The sequence below is a fragment of the Mastomys coucha genome, unplaced genomic scaffold (assembly GCF_008632895.1).
Source record: "Mastomys coucha isolate ucsf_1 unplaced genomic scaffold, UCSF_Mcou_1 pScaffold23, whole genome shotgun sequence".
NCBI classification, from domain to species: Eukaryota; Metazoa; Chordata; class Mammalia; order Rodentia; family Muridae; genus Mastomys; species Mastomys coucha.
The window spans coordinates 106,078,751-106,097,086 of NW_022196906.1; the positions used below are offsets into that span (position 1 = coordinate 106,078,751).

General features: G+C 45.2%; 1 protein-coding gene across 38 annotated transcripts in view; it reads right to left on the reverse strand.

Annotated features, from left to right (window-relative positions):
* The window catches only part of Arpp21 (cAMP regulated phosphoprotein 21), a 169,237-nt gene that overhangs the window by 50,189 nt on the left and 100,712 nt on the right, over positions 1-18,336 (reverse strand). For 31 of the 38 annotated variants that reach the window (XM_031345527.1, XM_031345524.1, XM_031345517.1 and 28 more), the window contains 4 exons: positions 13,172-13,359; positions 12,328-12,432; positions 10,595-10,855; positions 5,556-5,682 (listed from right to left, as the gene is read on the reverse strand). In XM_031345527.1, coding sequence (XP_031201387.1) covers positions 5,556-5,682; positions 10,595-10,855; positions 12,328-12,432; positions 13,172-13,359 — 681 coding nt within the window. The remainder of the gene's footprint in view (positions 1-5,555; positions 5,683-10,594; positions 10,856-12,327; positions 12,433-13,171; positions 13,360-18,336) is intronic. The other 7 variants (XM_031345542.1, XM_031345539.1, XM_031345536.1 and 4 more) reach the window with 1 other exon arrangement.

Genomic DNA, 18,336 nt, shown 5'->3' on the forward strand with positions numbered 1-18,336 from the left:
CCCCCCCCCCCCCACACTGATCAGAGCCTTTCCATTCCAGACTATTTCTGTGGAATGTCCTAGCATTCTCTTTGAAGGAATTGAAGCACATTTGCTTGGAAAAGAAGCCAGCTGGCAACAGCTCAGTTTACCTTGAAAGCTTCGCCCCTGTGCTTAGGAGATACCAGGGATACAGGGTACCCCTTCCCTGGAGGAATATGTCAGACCTTTAGGAGGTTTTATGACCAATGTGAATTTCCACCTTTCAAGAACGGTCAGAACTAGCAAATAAAATGCCAAGCAATACATGGGAGATCTCAACAACAAAAGAAGCGAACAAGATCTAGAAGTCATCTGTACAATATGGTACCTAAACATAGACTATCCCCCAAAGTTTCCCCAAACGTTGACTGAGCGTCCCTGAAGGTAGAGTGTGGCTGGCCATGTGGAAAGCACCTCAGCAGTTTTAGCAGAACGAGAATCACACCAAATCTCCATCAAACTGTAGAGGGAGCTATCTACAACCAGTAACCGAAAGATAAGAAGGAGCTCTCCAAACCCTTGTGCGTCGAGCAGCACGACCCTAAATAAATGCATGGGTCAGAGAGGCAATACTAAAGAAACTTTAAAGATGGCTAACAAGGCTTAGAGGTGTAGCCTGCTGCTAGAGGAGCATTCGCAAAGTCCCGGGTTTGATCCCAACCACATATAAAAAAGACAAAACCAATCCAAACCATGGAAATGGAAACACGGTGTATGTAAACATGGGCGCAGAGGAGGTGTTTCACTGAGAGGGGAACAGAGCACATTGTGTTTGTGGTAAAAAAATGACAAGATGTGTCCAATCAATTGAGCCTCCCATCTCAAGAACACAGGAAATGACATCGGAGCAAAGAGACAGGGAGCACAGAAATTGAAGTGATGAAAGAACAGAGAAAAATCGGTGAAAAAATGACTGATTGGGTACATTTGGTGAATATAGAAAGAGTATCCAGAAGCAAAGAGAGGAATTAGGAAGAGGCAATGCCAGGGATGGAACTGTGAGAAAGAAGAGAAGATGTGTGTGTGTGTGTGTGTGTGTGTGTGTGTGTGTGTGTGTGTGTGTGTGTGTGTGTGTGTGTCAGTGCTAGAGAGCTTGCTCAACATACTCATGACCAGGTATTCAACCCCTACTGCTGCAAACTGTAATAATAATTATTATTAATAATAAATCCCAATAGCAATGTCAACTTTATGTTTCTAAATTTCACAGCTTTCAAAAATCACAAACTTCCCAAACTCAAACTCAGGTGTGTAAAAGACCATGGGAGCAGCCCTCTAACCACAAATAACTCGGGAGCTGCAGAGATGGACTAGTGGTTAAGAGTGCTTGCTCATCTTGCAGAGGACCTGGGTTTAGTTTGCAGTACCCACATCAAGAGACTCAAACTACTCCAGCTTTAGAGGATCCAACATCCTCTTATGGCCTCTGCTTATGCATACAGTGCCCATACACACACTCAAGTGCACACATACACATGAAATTTAAAAGGAAATACTATTCATAATTTAAATGCTCTGGAAAGTTCTCAGAAAAAGCTAAAGAATTATTTTGACCCTGCAGGCAAAAGCATTTCAAAGCAGAAGTCTGCGGACATTTGAAGAAAATACAATTTTAAAGTCATACACTCTCCTCAAGACAAATAATCAAACAAATGATAACTCCCCAAGCAAGTAAACAATTAAATAAACAACAACAACAACAACAACAAAACCAGAAGGGGATGGTATACTTCTCAATCCCTTTGATAAAGTCAGCATTCCTCAAAAGGTAAACACAGATTTTTCTCAAATGTTCATTTACAAATGTGCACAGAACATTTCCCATAGGAGATATTCTATATTAAAGGTTTTATAATTTCCAATATAAATAACTGTGAGATCCAAATATCATTTTGGAAATATCCCCTTTGGCTTCTCTGGAACTGCTTACTATCCCTGGTCTTCCTGTGTCATTATCGCCAGGTGGGGATTTTTAATTTTAGTATTACCTATCAATGGAGCAAACAGAAGGAAGTCACCAAGAGGAAGATTCTTGTCCCTGGTGTGACTAATATCCATGATCTCAGCCAGCTGCAAGGACTCTGGTTCTCTTTATAAAAATTCCCTGTCTGTGTTGGGAAGATATCAGTGGAGAATGCACCTGCTGGGCAAGCATCAGAAGCAGAGTTCTGATCCCCAGCTCCTCAGTAAATGCCAGTTGGGCAAGGGGGCCTGCCTGTAATCCCAGCATTGGAAAGTAGAGTCCAGAGGATGCTGGCTAGTTAGGCCAGCCATAGCTGTGAAAACAGAAGAGTAGAGAAGGATTCCCAATAGTAACCTTGAGTCACTGCTTGCCACAAGCACCTGCACACTCGTTTGCCCACACACGTGCATATGTGTATGCACAAACACATGCATGGGGCAATATGTCCACATACATATCTGTGAGTGGGAAAAGAAATGATAAAACACTGCATGGGGTTTTAAGGCCTAGGCAAGGCATTGTAACCCGACAGGGGATCAACTCTGCCAAGAACATACAAGAGAGAGATGCTTTTTATTACAATTACATCCAAGTGGCAGGGCGTTTCCAGAGCAGAGTGGGGATAAATCTCACTGACTTTAATGGACGAAAATGCTCCAGTATGTGACAGCCCAGAAGGAAGCAGGAAGACTAGATAGAGCATGTCTGTAGAGTGGCTCTGAGTCAGAGCTAGCCCAGAGTTTATCCTTAAAGATGATGAGGGTGAAGTAGGGGGTGTGGGTCTGGGTGGCATTGCACAGCTCCTCCAGAAAACACAGCTGTCACAACCGTCTAAAGGGACTATGTCCAACTAGCAGAATCGTTCCCATGAATAACCCTACGGGGGCATATTCAAACTCTGCTGGCTCCACAAGGCCTTAGTGAAAGTCTTCCTTCCTACAGAATGTAGAACAGACATGCTTTGTCACAGTTGGATTTTATCAGCACAGGATTCTTTGTGACTTTGAGATAACATCTGCCTTCACCAACCCACAGTAAATTCACTTTCTGTGGGCAAGCTCTGCTGGGACTGTAGGCCAGGTGTCAGGTGCGATCATCAAACCTAGGACGGCAAAGGTCTCAGTCTGCATCTGTGTGCTGTTGGTGGCACATCTGGGGGCCACAACATTCTTGAATCATTTCCCTTTTCCTGTCTCTTACTCTCAGACCACAATGACCACACGTGGAACCTACCCTTGTCTCCACTCTGAACACAAGCCTTGCATAGGATTTACTCTTTATAATAATAATAATAGTAACAACAACAACAATAATAATAATAAATCATGGGTCACTATTTCTCCTAGGGGATTGCATATCCATGGTCCTACGTGACACCTGGTTGCCAAGTGATGTGGTTGAGATTATCTACATGTAGGTTCCAGGGATGCAGGAGGGATTTCTGTGTCTCTCAATATTCTCACTACACCCCATGAAGGAATGAAGACATCACAGCTACTTTCTCATATGCTGTCAGTCAGTCCGTAAGGGAAGGCAGTGGAGAGGAGGCATGGCCAAGTTGTTACCAGCGATTGTTCTAATCCTCATCCTGGGGCCCTGGGACCTGGACACAGACTCTGCACTTAGCAGAGTCCTACCTTTTTGTAGCCACACCCCTTCCTACTCCAACACCCTACCATGGGATGTCTCTTTAGAATTCTGAAAGTCACACCCAGGCACTACATTAGATACGCGTGACATCAGTAGAATTAAGGACTTGCGTGGTGTTCCTTCCTAATGCATTCCTGACTCAAAGGTGACCTTCTCTGTGGGACCTTCTGAGCTAAGGTCTGGGAGATTAAACGCTCACTCTGGGTGTGAACATGTGCTTTCCTATAAGTGCGAGCGTGGTGGTGTATGTGTAGATAGACACACATGTGTGGAGGCTGGAGGACAACTGTTTTCTTCCTCAGGTGCCATGCGCCTTGGCTTTGAGACAGGCTCTTTCACTGGCCTGTTGTTTGTTCAGTAGGCTAAGCTGGCTGGCCAGTGAGCCTCGGGCTCAGTGAGCCTGTCTCTGCCTTTCCAGGGTTGGGATTACAAACTCAAGTCATCACATGCCTTCTTTATGCTTGACCTGGGTTCTGATGATCAAATTAGGGTCCTTACGTTCACATGACAAGTGCTTAACCAACTCAGCTCTCTCCCAGTCCTACAGAACAATCTTTAGGTAAACACAGGCAGACCAAGATGGGACCACTCACATGCAAAGGCACTATCCTGCAGGATTGAGGAGAGGGGACTGCACAGTCCCTACCAACAAGCTGGAGATTTCTTGGCAATTGAACAATGCAAGGTCGAAGGCTCTCCCTTAAAAATAACTTCAAACCCTTTTGTTCTTACTTCCATAAAAGTACAAAAGTCACTCAAAGATCCCAGAGAAATACAGCATTTAAACGAGATTAAAACTGTTTTTGAAGGTTCCTCTAATTTCCCTCAGAAGTCTGTAAATGGGTCGTGAATGAAATTTAGAACACAGCCAACTAAGGTGCAAAAGAACTGCATTCTGTCTCCAGTTTGGATCCAAGCAAAGCTTTAGACTCATCAACATTGGCGTTCTTGCCGTGTTTGTGTCTGTAGCTAATCCTTGGCAAGGACTGTAAATTTGGTTTGTTTGTTTGTTCGTTTTGTCCTAGCTTATAAAAATGGCACGTATCGTATCTTATCTATGTCACCCACGTGTATCTGCACATACTACGTATTCCTGTGGGGTTGTATCCATCGCAGACATCAGACCTCAGAGCAGGCGTTCGAGGAGAGCCGCAGCAGGAGCTCTTTAGTGTGACCTACTTACAGAGGCAGAGTCTTCAGCTTGACAATTAGCAGTTTCTCCCTGCAGTTTGGTCAGCGGGATTGACAGGGAATTCTGCCTAGCGGCGCTCGCCTTAGCCCTGCGGGGCGCCTGAGGCTCTCTGGATAGCCGCATTCCTTAGGAGTTTGACACAGTAGGGAAAGAGACCGGTTCACTGTGAGACCTGCTACTCACTCTCTTACAGTGCATCGGCCCCCCTTCCCACTGCACAGTGGCTGCCAGGACTCTGGGTGGCAGGCATGTGGCCATCGTGACAGTGAACCACGGAGTCAGAGTTCCATCATGCATGCTGCATAGTCGGGAGCCTTCTTCTAAAGCCGGCGCTGGGTTTTAGGACAATATCAACACAACCTAATTTGGTTACTTAAAGAACTAGGGAAAATACTCTCTTGAAATTAAAAAGGAAACAAACAAACAAACAAAAACCCCACATGGGCTCGGAAGATAGGGATACGCTGGTCTCTCTGCTTTGAAATAAACTCAGAGGATGTAAAAATAGCTTTGGGGAACAACTGAGCATGCGCAGGTTCATATGCTCTTGTCTCCTCGTGCCTTTTAGTTTCCCACAGAGTGAATCAATTGCTTTGCTAGTTTCCCTGGGTAGGGAAAACATGTGACTTAAATTGTCTCCTTTGGGTATTCATCCAACGAGTACATCTACGAAATCCACCATCAAAAATAACCAAGCCAGCGAAGAGAAAGGAAACAGATTTCCCGTACCTGCTTGCTGTGCGGTCTGTGGTATTTGCTGAGTCCGCTGAGCGCTGTACTGGACTGAGGCCAGGGGTCGGTACTGCTGTGTGGTTGAGGTAGGGTACTGACCAGATGGGTAGTAATATACGGACATCTATGGGACAGGAGGCGAGAGAGACGGAGATGAGAGCTGTGCACAAGAAACATATTTTTCACATAAAACCCACTGTGGCCATACAGTGTCGCTGAACTGCGGCAGATGTTGAAGGTGGGCCGTGAACATCCTCTCTCACACCTGTTTCAATGTGCAGGATCTTTCTCCCGTGATGGGAGATAGCTCCTGTCCAAGCTTTGGAAGGTGAGGAACTTTCTGGAACCTGCTTTGATCCATGAGAAGAGGCAAAAGTGGTATCTGGCATTCCCAAACCAGAACTTTAAGGAGATTTGCAACCTTACTGCAGGGGAAGAGGATTTAGTCTCCAGGGAAACCTATCTATCCCGCTGTGTTAAGAGGCCAGAGGCTCCACACAGCTTACTGGCACCCCTCAGTCCTCACATGCTGAGCACAGCCTGGGTCAGGTGCTCCAGCCAGTACCTTATGGTACAGAAATGAACTTCTTGGGAGGAGTCTGGCCCGCTTGGTGACTGTGTCAATAGCAGCAAAAGGCCACTTGATATCTAGCCAAGGCTTCAAAGAGTGATTTATACATAGCCTGTATCAAACTTTGCAGCATATGTAATATAGGCTTTCATACCTGCTGGGTAAGCCCCTTATTAGTCACCTAGCTGTATCTCTAGGCATCGGGCGCGTGCGTATATGCATGTGTGCGTGTGCGCATGTGCGTGTCATCGAGGTCAGTTGGCAAGGGGAACCCAGGGAATCTATTTCTCTCCACTTGCCCTGTTCTGAGATTCCAAAAATGAGCCATTCTGCATGGCTTTTTAGTGTGGATGGGGGGGGGGATCAAACACAGGTATTCATGCTTGCATGGTAAGCATTTTACTTACTGGCCCATCTCCCCAGCCACTCTTGGGGATCCTTTTATTTTGAAGTTTAAGACAAGAGTCTTAAACGTAGTTGCCAAGACTTTGACTCATTCTGTAGCCCAGGAAGGCTTTGAGTTCACAATTTTCCTACCTCATTTTCTTCAGATACTGGGGTTGCAGGTCTGGAGCCCTGGGCCTGCCAGCCTTCTGTCTACTGTGTAATGACTGACAGACAGTGAAAACACCTTGACCCTTCCCATTGAGATAAAATGCTTCCTGATATAGAAGATGTCTTTGCCTACCTATCAATGCTACATAATGCTAGTTTCTTACTGATTTCAGCTAACTCCTTCTATCTTCAGGCCTCTGGCTTTTCTCTTCTCATCTTCTTTAAAGGGAGAAGAGTGGCCATCTGACATACCCCAGAGTCTACAAGTTGTGCGTGTAGAAGAAGATTGTGAGCCAATTCTTTCATAGCTCTGATTTTTATGCCTGTTTTATTTTATTTTGATTTGCTTATGTCAGTAAGTGTTCCACCTTGCTACTAGAGTGTATGGTACGTTCCTGTCCCTCAGGATGAAGGTAGAAGCAAAGAAAATATTGTATGGCTGTGGTTTTGCAGTGCCATGGACTCAACATGAACTTTATTCTCACTTTCTAGTATGGTAGATGGCCAAGAGGAAGGGGCTGGGAGAGTCTAGAATTACTCTGTCTCATTGCTTAGCAATCAGCCATTTAGAAATTATACACATTATTGTGGTCATTTAACCTGTCTCTCTGTCTCTGTCTGTCTCTCATTGTGTGTGTATGCGTGTGTGTGTGTGTGTGTGTGTGTATACATGGGAGTGTGTGTGTGAATTCAGAGTGTGATGTTGGATGTCTTCTCAGCAGCTCCTCCTTGCTTTTTAGATATGTGTTTTATTCTTCATGAATGGTCTGTCTGCATGTGTGCATGTACACCATGTTCATGTCTGGTGTCTGTGGAAATCAAAAGAGGAAATCATATCCCTTGGAACTGGGATTATGAATAGTGGTGAGCCACTATGTAGGTGCTGCTAGTTGAAGCCCAGGTCGTCTGTAAGGGCAATGGGTGTTCTAACATATGAGTCATTTCTCTGCTCCCTCCATTGCCATCTTGCTTTTAGCATAGGGTCTCTCATTAAACCTGCAGGTCAACAGCTTGTTTAAACTGGGCAGTCAATAAAGTCTAGGGATCTGCTTGACTCTGCCCTGAAGCTTCCCCAGTTCTGGTGTTCCAGATGTACATAGCCACACCCAGCTTTTACAGCTGCTGGCAGTCCCAGCCCAGATCTTCATGCTGCCATCCCAAGAATACTGTGAGCTATGCCATCTCCCTAGCCTGTTCTCTCTTTTTTCATAAAGCCATTCAAAAAAAAAAAAACCTTAAAGATTTCATGAGGAAATTGATTTGGATCTATTTTGGAAAATTGTGATACAGTTTAAAGTCACTATTACACATTACATATTACAGGCATGCCCCACAATATTAAGAATAAGCACAACTACTGTCTAATTTATCTATCAGTATTCTATGTAAACATCTGTTATTCTTTAGTGACTTTAGAAAAAAGATTGTGTTGTTTCAATATAAGCTTATGAATACATTATCCATTCCTTAAAAATACTTATTCAGCATATACATAAGTGTGTTTTGTGGGAATGTGGAGACATGCCATGGAATGGGTATGGAGGTCAGAAGACGACAGATGCAGGCATCTGCATGCCGTGGAATGAGTATGGAGGTCAGAAGATGACAGATGCAGGCATCTGCATGCCGTGGAATGGGTATGGAGGTCAGAAGACAACTCGTGAGAGTCCGTTCTTTCCTTCCAGCATGTGGGTCTAAAGATCAAATTGAGGTTGTCTGCTTTGGTCTCACCAAACTATGCTATCTATTATGTTTCATAGCATTGACTATGAAACATAAAAACACTTCAAAGATATAGAATGGAGGTCTAATCCTTGAAAATTTTCTAATGGATTCATAATTTGGAAAAATGTCAAACTTGATACATGTAGATTTTAGAAACTACTCATTTCTGTTTGTTTAATCTTGTTCTTTTTTAAATCGTATTTCTTTCTGTGCCTAGCAAAGCTTTGAACACCTTTACATGGCCCTTCTCCATGGTGTACCATTGCTTAGTCCTTAGGAATGGTGACATTAGATACTCAGGAGCTAATGGGCACTTGGCCTATCCTGATCCTCTATCCTACGGGAAGGAAAGGAAGCTGAGCCCATGGACATATTTGGGAAGACCAGTGTGAAAAACTCCTATGCCCACCCTCAGGTGGTTCTTAGCCTCACTCATATGGATGGCAGTCTCCTTCGAGTGGCATTAGGGAGGTGCACTCAAGTCAGGAATCATTCAAACATAGTCGTCTGAAGAAACAGAACATATTTCCACCGACACCTCCAGACTGGCTCAATGGAATTCTCGCCAACATTGCATGGTTGGCTAGCTACACTTTAGAGTGGTGATTACATCAGAATTCACTCTGAGAGAGAACTGTGACCTACATACACCTGGATCAATGGGCCTGTTTGTTCCCAATAATTAAGCTTGAAATATTGAATTTATAGAAAAAATAATTAATATAGAAATGGAACCGTTTCTCCTATTACTTAAAATGATCTTAAACACGACTTTGAATCCCACCAGGGAGGGAATATTACTGAGATGGTGACTCGGGGTCCTCCATTAATTAATCATTCAAAATGAACAACCAAGGGAAAAAAATCATTTCTTGGCGGAGAGTTTTGTGTGTCTTGAAGAGAAAATAATTTATTCAGGATGTGAATGCAGTGGAACTAATACCACCATGGTGACATGCACTTTAAACAGCACCTCCCAGGCTATGCTTCATAATTAGGATGGAAGCTGGTCGGGATTGTGTACGCCTTGAAAACGGAGCAGAAAATGCTGGTGCGAGTTTTCTATCCTGACAGTAATCACTTCCAATATTCTGCAAGGGATACCCAGGAGAGCCCCAGAGATGTTTGGTCCCGAACAGGAACACACAATCAGTCTTAGAGAAGACAGTAAAAATCAGTGACCTGTGGTGTCTTACATGCTCCAGTCAATTAAATATGATTAATGGCTACCTGTGAGATGGGCTGTGGGCTCTGGCTCTCTGGAGGGAGGCGGGAGGAAAGGACAGTGGATATCGGCTTTGCTCTGTTCTTTGTATTCAGAGACATGCCTGTCTGCAGATCAGCTCCAGAAGGCGGCTGAGAACTGATAAGCAGGGAAAACAAAGTTCTTGAGCAGCAAGGGAGGGGGCTAAAGTTTCCTCTGGGACATTCCCTTCCTGGCTTCTGCCATGTGAGCAGCATCACCCGTGTGTGTGTGTGTGTGTGTGTGTGTGTGTGTGTGTGTGTGTGTGTGTATACGTATGTATGTATGTATGTGTGTACATGTAGAGGCCAGAAGCCAACTTCAAGAACCATTTTCTCAGGAGCCATCTAGCTGTTTGTTTGTTTGTTTGTTTGGTATTTTTGCTTGTTTGTTTTTTGTTTGGTTTTGATGGTTAGTTGGTTGTTTTTTGTTTTTGTTTGTTTGTTTGTTTGTTTTTGGTTTTTTGGTGGTTTTTTTTTTTTTTTTTTTTTTGAGACAGGATCTCTAACTGGCCTGGAACTGGCTGATTTGGCTACAGCCAAACCCAGTAGGCCCGAGGGATACACCTGTTTCTGCCAATTCTGTGCTGAGATTACAAGCATAGCCCACCACCCCCATCTTTTTAATGTGGGTTCTGGGGATTGAACTCAGCTCCCCACCTTTGTGCATAAAGCGCTATTCCAACTGAGCCATCTCCCTAACCCAGAGTCAACCATTTCCATGGGCTTATGCCAGCTGCAAGGAAGATGGGTATCCTCCAGGTTTCCCACCTGCGAGGTTCATTTGGTGTACTTCCTGATCCCCAGGATCTCAGGAACAGGACAGACAGAGCACGCTGGTGATGGGGACTGAGTGCGAACAAGAAGGCGGGCAAGGGCAGAAATCAAAGGGCCACAAGCCATCTGTAGTGAAGAACAGAATGGAGGGAAAGGCCGCACCTACCTGTGCAGGTGGAGGCTGCTGTACAAATCCCTGGGGAGAGGGCGGGGCCTGCAGGACCTGCTGGGAGATGGGCGGGCCAGAGTCGGAGAAGCCCCCTGTGGAGAGCTGCTGGCCAGCAGAAGTGATGACGTAGCTTGGTGGCTGAGCTGTTTGTGGCATGAGGGAGGCTGGGTAGACTGTACCAGAGGGGGGTTCAGGAGTGTCTCCCGAGGACTGCCGGCTCATGCTCAGCTGGCTGAACTGTGCAGCCAGCTCTTCTCTCTGCGATGCAGGGAAATAAATGAACTCGGTCACGAGTAAGGCAAACTGAGGTCGACACACACTCACACTGGAGAGGAGAGGGAGGAGGAGGAAGCAAAGCATACACTGTAAAATAAATAAATAAATAAATAAATAAATAAATAAATAAATAAATAAACAAATAAGTAAAATAATTCTTCAGCCAGACATATCAAGAAAAGTCATTCATGCAAGAAGTCAAGCTTTACTCAGCTGAAGAGCCCAGAGGTGGGAAGCAATTTGGCCCAGATCTTCTTCTTTCAATGGAAAGAAATTATTCTTTTACCATTGAGGGGATGGGCTCTAGAAAGGAGGCATGGCAGTAAAGGATGGTGTGGTTGTCAGCAGATCTTTCACTGGCCAGCCTGGATATGCCTACTCCAGAGAAGATGAACCTTCTTCTGGAATGGAATCCACATGTCTACCTTCCAGAACCATTGACTCACTGGGCGTAACCTGATACTTACAGATTGTGTGCTGTTTGTGCTCGGACTCACAGTAGTTAGGGAAACAGGTAAAGGAACAAGGAGGCTGGATTCTTAGGACACGCCAACATTGTCGGGAGCTTAGGGTACTGATGGTCTGCATCCTGACTCCGAGTTTTAGATAATCCTGATGCTCTTACAGCAAGATCATGCAACCTGCTTGCTCATGACATCAAAGTCTAAGGACAATGGGTTGTACTTGGCTGGTAAACTGTGTGGGTGTCCATGTTCATGTATGTGTGCATGGATGTGCATGCATGAGGAATCAGAGGCCAATACTGAGTGTCTTCCTCCAACATCTCTCCAGTGTATGATTTGAAACAGGGTCTGTCACTGAACCTGGAGCTCACCAGTTTGGCTAGGCTGGCTGCCCAGGAAGCCCACATGGTACTCCTACTTCTGTCTCCAGAGCATTGAGTCTACAGATATTCACCACATGGCCAGCTCTTTATATGGGTCCTGGGAATCTGAACTCGGTCCCTTGTATTTAGCAAGCACTTTCCTGACATTTCCCCACCCATTTAAGCTAGTAAACTTTGAAAAAGGTATCAGAATGCAGAAGCATTTAACATAGGGAAAACAGGCAAAAGAAAGCAGGCTGCTTGGAGGGATGGAACACATCAATCAGGCATGAGACGTTTACGTGTGTACTATGACATCACAATCAGCCCAGGCCATACATTCAGCATCATCTATAGCTGAACGGGAAAACTGTAGAACCTGGGAAGGTGCTCTGTGTGCTTATGTTTGTGCATGTGTGGATGTGTGCACACATGGATGTGTTCTGTGTGTGCCGGCATATGTGTGCATGTGTGAGTGTGTGTGTGTGTATGAGTACATGTGCTTGCGTGTGTATGTGTGCGCATGTACAAGTGTGAGTCTATGTGTGTAAGCACCTGTGCTTACACGTGTGCATGTGTGTGTGTGTGTGTGTGTGTGTGTGTGTGTGTTATGCTTATGATACTGTACCAGGGGGAAGTGCTGCGATGGTGACACAGGCAGGAGATGCTGGGGAGGAAAAGAGACTGCTGGATATTGCACAGACTGGGAAGATGGCTGCAGGCCCTGGACAGACTGGAGGGAAGAAAACACTGATCAGGCAACAGCAGAGTGTGGGAGCTGAAATCCCATTCCATGGGAAGGGCATTGCCATCCTTAAGAGGCTCCCTAAGATCATTCAATGCAGAGAGGAAAGCTGTGTACATCAGAGCCAGATGGCTTTGGTCTTGAGGGGGCTCCAGAAAGCATGCCTTTAAGAGTCGGGCACTTGAGTTGGTTGGATGCTCTGGACTTACAGACATCTGTTGCTGAAGAACTAAGAAGTAAAAACTCATAAAAGGAGGCTCCCCTGCCTAGGAAGCCTGCCTAGGACACATCAGGATTCATTGTGGCTCCCTAGGGAAGAAGGGCGTCTCTGAACCTTTCACAGGAGCCCAGAGGTGAGCATCCGGGTCAATTGGGACTTGGCTGGTTTCTGGTCTTCGCATTGAGAAAGAGGTCAGCACTGATTATGCAGATATGAGCATTTGATCTGTGGTGGGAAGGGGTGAATTAACTCAAAGTCCTAGAAGGGATTGTAAGCTGCTTTGCCACAAACAGCACTTAGACCCAAGAAACTGTACATTCATTTCTCCCTAGTACCCACTCTCACCTGAGTCTACACTTGCATTGGGTTTTGTCCACTGACAATTATACTCTGGAAGATTTTACCTTTAAGCTTGATGGCAAGTGATACTCCACATCTTTTTTTTCTTCCTAGATGGATTGCCAACCTGAAACCTACGAAGCCCTCATCTTCAGGCCAGCTCCTCACCTGAGTGACCAGTGGCCCTGCCATCTGGGGCTGTGATGCCTGGACCTGCTGCTGGGGCTGAGGGGAGGGTTGTTGCTGTGGGGGCTGCTGGGGCTGCCCACCAACAGTGCCGCGCAGCGTCGTCGTCGGCTGACTTCCAGGAGGGTTGTATATCGCAGGAGTTCCGTCTGGGTTCACAAAGGGTTGACCTGAAATGAAGCCAAACAAAGCCCCTGCTCAGTTGAGGATCTCATGGCTTTCCCTGCAGGAGAAAGAGTGCTCTCATAGAATCTCTGAAAATATCCTAAAGTAAAAGCAGACCCAGGAGGAATTCCAGACAGGGACCCTGCGCTAAGGACAATGTGCTTCTGCTTGTGACCCAGACTAGCTTAAGCTGGGTGATAGTATGAGCACATAGCAATTTAAGAGGCAGCAAGTAAACCCAGCTCCTTCATGGACATATGCCAGGCCAAGGGCAGCTGTGAACAGTGGAACCCCGTAGACAGGCCTGAGGAGAAGCAATCTCTGTGGAACCCTGCTTTGTCTCCTGCATCTCACAGTCATCGTCGACATAGTGTACACTGAGAGACAGCAGCTACTTTCTGATTACGGAACTCAACTACCCCCAGTAACAAGTTATCTGCCAAAGCACTGATTTTGCTTCCGTTCAGTCTGGCCACTAAACCAGAATTATTACAGGCGCATAAACACACACACAACATAAGGAGATGGAATGAATCTACTGCCCCCCCCCCCTTCTCTGAAAGCACACAATTAGCTAGGGTTCTTAATTAATTTCCTTAAAGAGCATACAAAATAGCAGGGGTCCCCAGAGCTTTTTCGTACATGCTAAATTTTGGCTGATCTCCCATCTCTCTCACCCTATCCCCATTGTACTCCTCTTCCCTTTTTGTCCCCTTTCTAGTTACAAATCACATGTTTTCTCTTACCCCACCTCCCTCCCTCCCTTACTATCTCCGCTCTCACATCCCATGGGCCCTTTCTGGTCACCATACTTCCACCTACACTTCTTCCCATATAGATACATACATAAATACATATAACAGTTGGAAGCTGAGTCTACATATGAGAGAGAATATGCAGTCTTTCTGAGCCTGGGTTGCCTTAATATAAATTTTTTCTGTTCCATTCATTTCTCTACAGATTTTGTAAGTTTGTTTTTCTTTTCCAGGTTTTATATTTTTAAACAGGGGTCAATCCTGATTGGAGAATACAGTCGTACCACCCCTTATGACCAATACTAGCTTATGCTGGATTCAAACTCATCATAAGATGATCTTTCAATGGACCATACCTACAGTTTCACCTTTTGAGATATTGGCTTGCTTACTGTGATAATGTTGACTGCTTAGCGACTGTGTGGCTTTGCAGTTTGGAAAAAGATGCTGGAGGAAGTGGAGGCTCACGGGGACATGGGGGTGAGGACCATGGCATGCAGAGTGAAAGGCAGGAGGTGAGAGAGGAGGAGATGGGGGGAGGTAAAAAGAAAGCACGTTTCTGGTGTGGTGGGCAGGGGTCTTGAACACATATCTCACCTCTTTTCAACAACTCTGTGAATATTCATTTTCATTTTTTACCTCAACAGAAGTAAAATTAGGCTCAAGGAGACCAGGAAACTTTTTTGGCAAAATAAACACTCACGAGAACACCAAACTAAGACAGTAAGGGAGGGAGATGTGCTTCTACCTAGTGATGCTCCAGAGTCCATTTACTTTCTCATGTACCTAACATACATGAGATTTATGAAAATATATGTCAAGAGCACACAGTATGACTCGGAACCATGACAACTAAGAGGCCAAGGCGTGAGGATCCCGACAAGCCAGGGATGCTTTGCTTCCTTCTGTGTAGCCGTAGGAGGGAGAGGACATGCTACACAAGGAGACGGATCCGTGTACCAGCGAGCTGCTCTCTTCACTTTCCCATAATCTGGCAGCTCTACAGGGAATAAAGAACTGGGGATGTTTCTCTACAAGATGAACTCAGAAGTGCACTGCAGAGGCTGAGAAAAATACCTAGCATAAGTAGGACTCCCTGGACCAGTGTGATGCTCCAGGGAAAGCCTTCCCTCAATGGGTGGTGGGTGGTGGTATCAGAAATAAGTTGAGCTCTCCTATAGCACATATTCCAAACCTCTGAGCCTATCCATCGTAGGAAACACGGGGGTTTCAGAACATCTGTTTATTCTGAACTAGAAGGAGGTGAATCACATGGGGTCCTTGCCTGGATACTCTTACTCATATAGAGGCAGAACAAGTTAGGATTGATAGTCTCAAGGGAAAGAAATTAGCAACATAAAGTGAGAAGGAGGGAAATCTAAAAACTGACTCAAGGAAGCATAAGATTCTAGGTGGGGAGCTCATGTGAGCTTCACAACACAGTGGATTGTTATGAAATAGGAGTAAACAAATTAAGTCAGAAACTTTAATCACTGCCTATCAACAAATATACCTCCTAGGACTAAGGACGTTATGACAGTAGTTTCAGAACCACAGCACTGACTGTTACAGGAAATGAAGCAGAAATGCATCCATAGAAAATATGTTGATTAAGTTGAGCGACTTCATATTCAGCTGGGCCTGGAACCCTGGGATGCGGGATCTTCTCACATTCCTGAATGCTGGGATTAGAGTCATGGCTGCCATACATAGGTAACTTTGTTTTAAGTTCGTAATGTCCCAGACACATGCTTTCTTACTGTTGCCATTTAATTTTAGCTACATTTTATTTTATGACTTTTTTCCCTTAAAAACTAAGTTTCTTCTAGATTCAAAACTTGTAATCCATTGTTCCCCAAAGCCAGCAATTTGGAAAAGGCTAAAAATTATTTCAGTTTCAAAACATTTCTGGGATAAGAGGGAAGGGAAGCTCTGATTGAGAAGTAAATAAATTAATTAATGACAAAACCCCCTATATTCTATCAATATTTTGAGTGTTCTGACACTCAGTTTTCTTTTAACCCCAGCCCTGGGGAGGTGGGGTCAGGAGGATCCCTGGGGCACCCTGGACAGTGAGTCTAGCCCAATCAGGTGACCCTCAGGCTAATAAAAGACCTTGTTTCAAAAACAGGATGGACAGCCACTGAGGAAATATACCTGCTATTGACCTGTGGCCTCATAGGGGACACACACACATTCACCCACATGTATGCATACGCACCTGCCCAAATATGTGCACCTATATAAACATTATCTACAAGCGCACATACATGTACAGACACTAGCTCTCACAATATGTGAATAGATTCTTTTCTATTATGACCTTGCTTCTGACCACTACCTCTAAGACCTATGAAAACCTACCTCTAATTCTGGTTAGATTATAACCCCAAATGATCAGACGTCCTTTGTGATAAACTCTACAATGTCAGCTTGAGATGTGATTAACTCATTCTGGTGCAAAGCAAGAGATGGCTCAAAATAATTGCCTACGAGAGTTCTAATGATTCCTACAATAGAGACGGCTCGGCCTGGAAAGAACAAGAAGAGTCAAATGCTGGTTTAATGCTCACCCAGGAAAGGTGGCAGAGCTGAGGGAAAGCCGAGGCTGCCAGAGAAGGGAACAAAAGCAACTTCCCAGGACACCTGGGCCAGGTGGCTGTTGGCTTTCAAGTCAGACCACAGCAGCTCCTCTGTGTCTGATGAATTCCACCAATCCAGATACAATTACACTGAATACAAGCAATTAGTTTGAGCGACAGCTAAGGCAGACTGCTGGGGGTAGGGGGAGCCTGGCTGGGTCTGAGCTTATTCAGTCTGATGGAAGTAACTGTGGCAAAACATGCATGTTGGAGACAGGGGGAAAATGCTCAATGTCAGAAAGAAGCTAGGGTTCCCTTAGTTCAAAGCAGGGGCAAATAGACTGAATGTAAAATACACATTCCTTTCAAAAACATATTAGCTAAGAAAGTTTCCATGGTCCACATCAACATATCTGTAATTATTTCAATAATGGGTCATTACTGAATAATCGCACAAAGCAAAACATTTTGTTGTTTTTCAAGAAAGGAAAAAAATACACTAAACTCACTCTAGGGCAGTGAGATGGCTCAGCAGGTAAAGCCCCTGGCTGCCAAGCCTGATGATCTGAGTTCAACCCCAGGGATCCCCACAGTGGAGGGAGACAACTGACTCCCATGGTGTCCTCTGACCTCCATAGGCACAGTCTGGCATAATTGTGTCTCCCAGAAAGTGTTAGAAAAACAAAACATAATTGAAAATGTCCCCTCCCCATGAGCCTGTAAATATCTTAGTAACAAGGAAACACACACAAGGAAAGTCACATAAGAAATGAGATAGCCGTAAGCTCTTGACACCAAAGCAGGTCTGCTCCCCACTTGATAGAATGGTAAGGAAGAGGGGGGAGGGGCTCTCCCTTTCTCACTGTGGAGATAGGCAAGGATTAACTCCACCCTTGAAGGGCATCTTGACAGACAGTGCACCCACATTTCCAGACACACTTGAGAACAATGTGGAAGCACTTGGGATAAACAGAAGCTGGGAATCCTGATAAAAGTCTAAGACTGAAGAGGCCCAGCAGGAGCGCCTGACAGAGAAGTTCTGAGTGGCTCCTCAGCATGAGGGCCCCAAATGCTGTGTCCTCACACAGTTGTGGATCTGCGCAAGGTGAAGAGAAGGCAGCGTGACTATACTGCAGGCAGGTACATCGGCTAGAATGGGAGGGCTGCTTGTTGACATTTCTAGATTGCAATGAAATTCTTGCCAAAACTACCCAGAGGAGCATATGCTTCAGAACAGCTGAAGGGAGAGCGTGAGGAAGAGTCTAGACTTGCTTGGCCGGCAGGACAGCATTGGATGAACCAACAAACAAATGAACTAAGAAGAAACGTTGTTCATACTCATTTAGGTTCCTGGAAATAACCAGGAGGAATCAAGAGGGCTTGAGTAAGACTGAGTGGGAGACAACTTGGCAGCCAAGACAAAATTCAAACATCTGGGGGTGCTGAGGGGAAAGCTCAGCAGATAAGGGTCCTTGCTGAACGAACATGAGGACTTGAGTGTGAATACCTAACACCCATGCAAAAGGTGGTGGTGTTGCATGCTTGCCTGAGACAACACAATTGCTACAGCTTGCTGGCTGCTAATATAACCACAGGTTCAGAGAGAGAGAGAGAGAGAGAGAGAGAGAGAGAGAGAGAGAGAGAG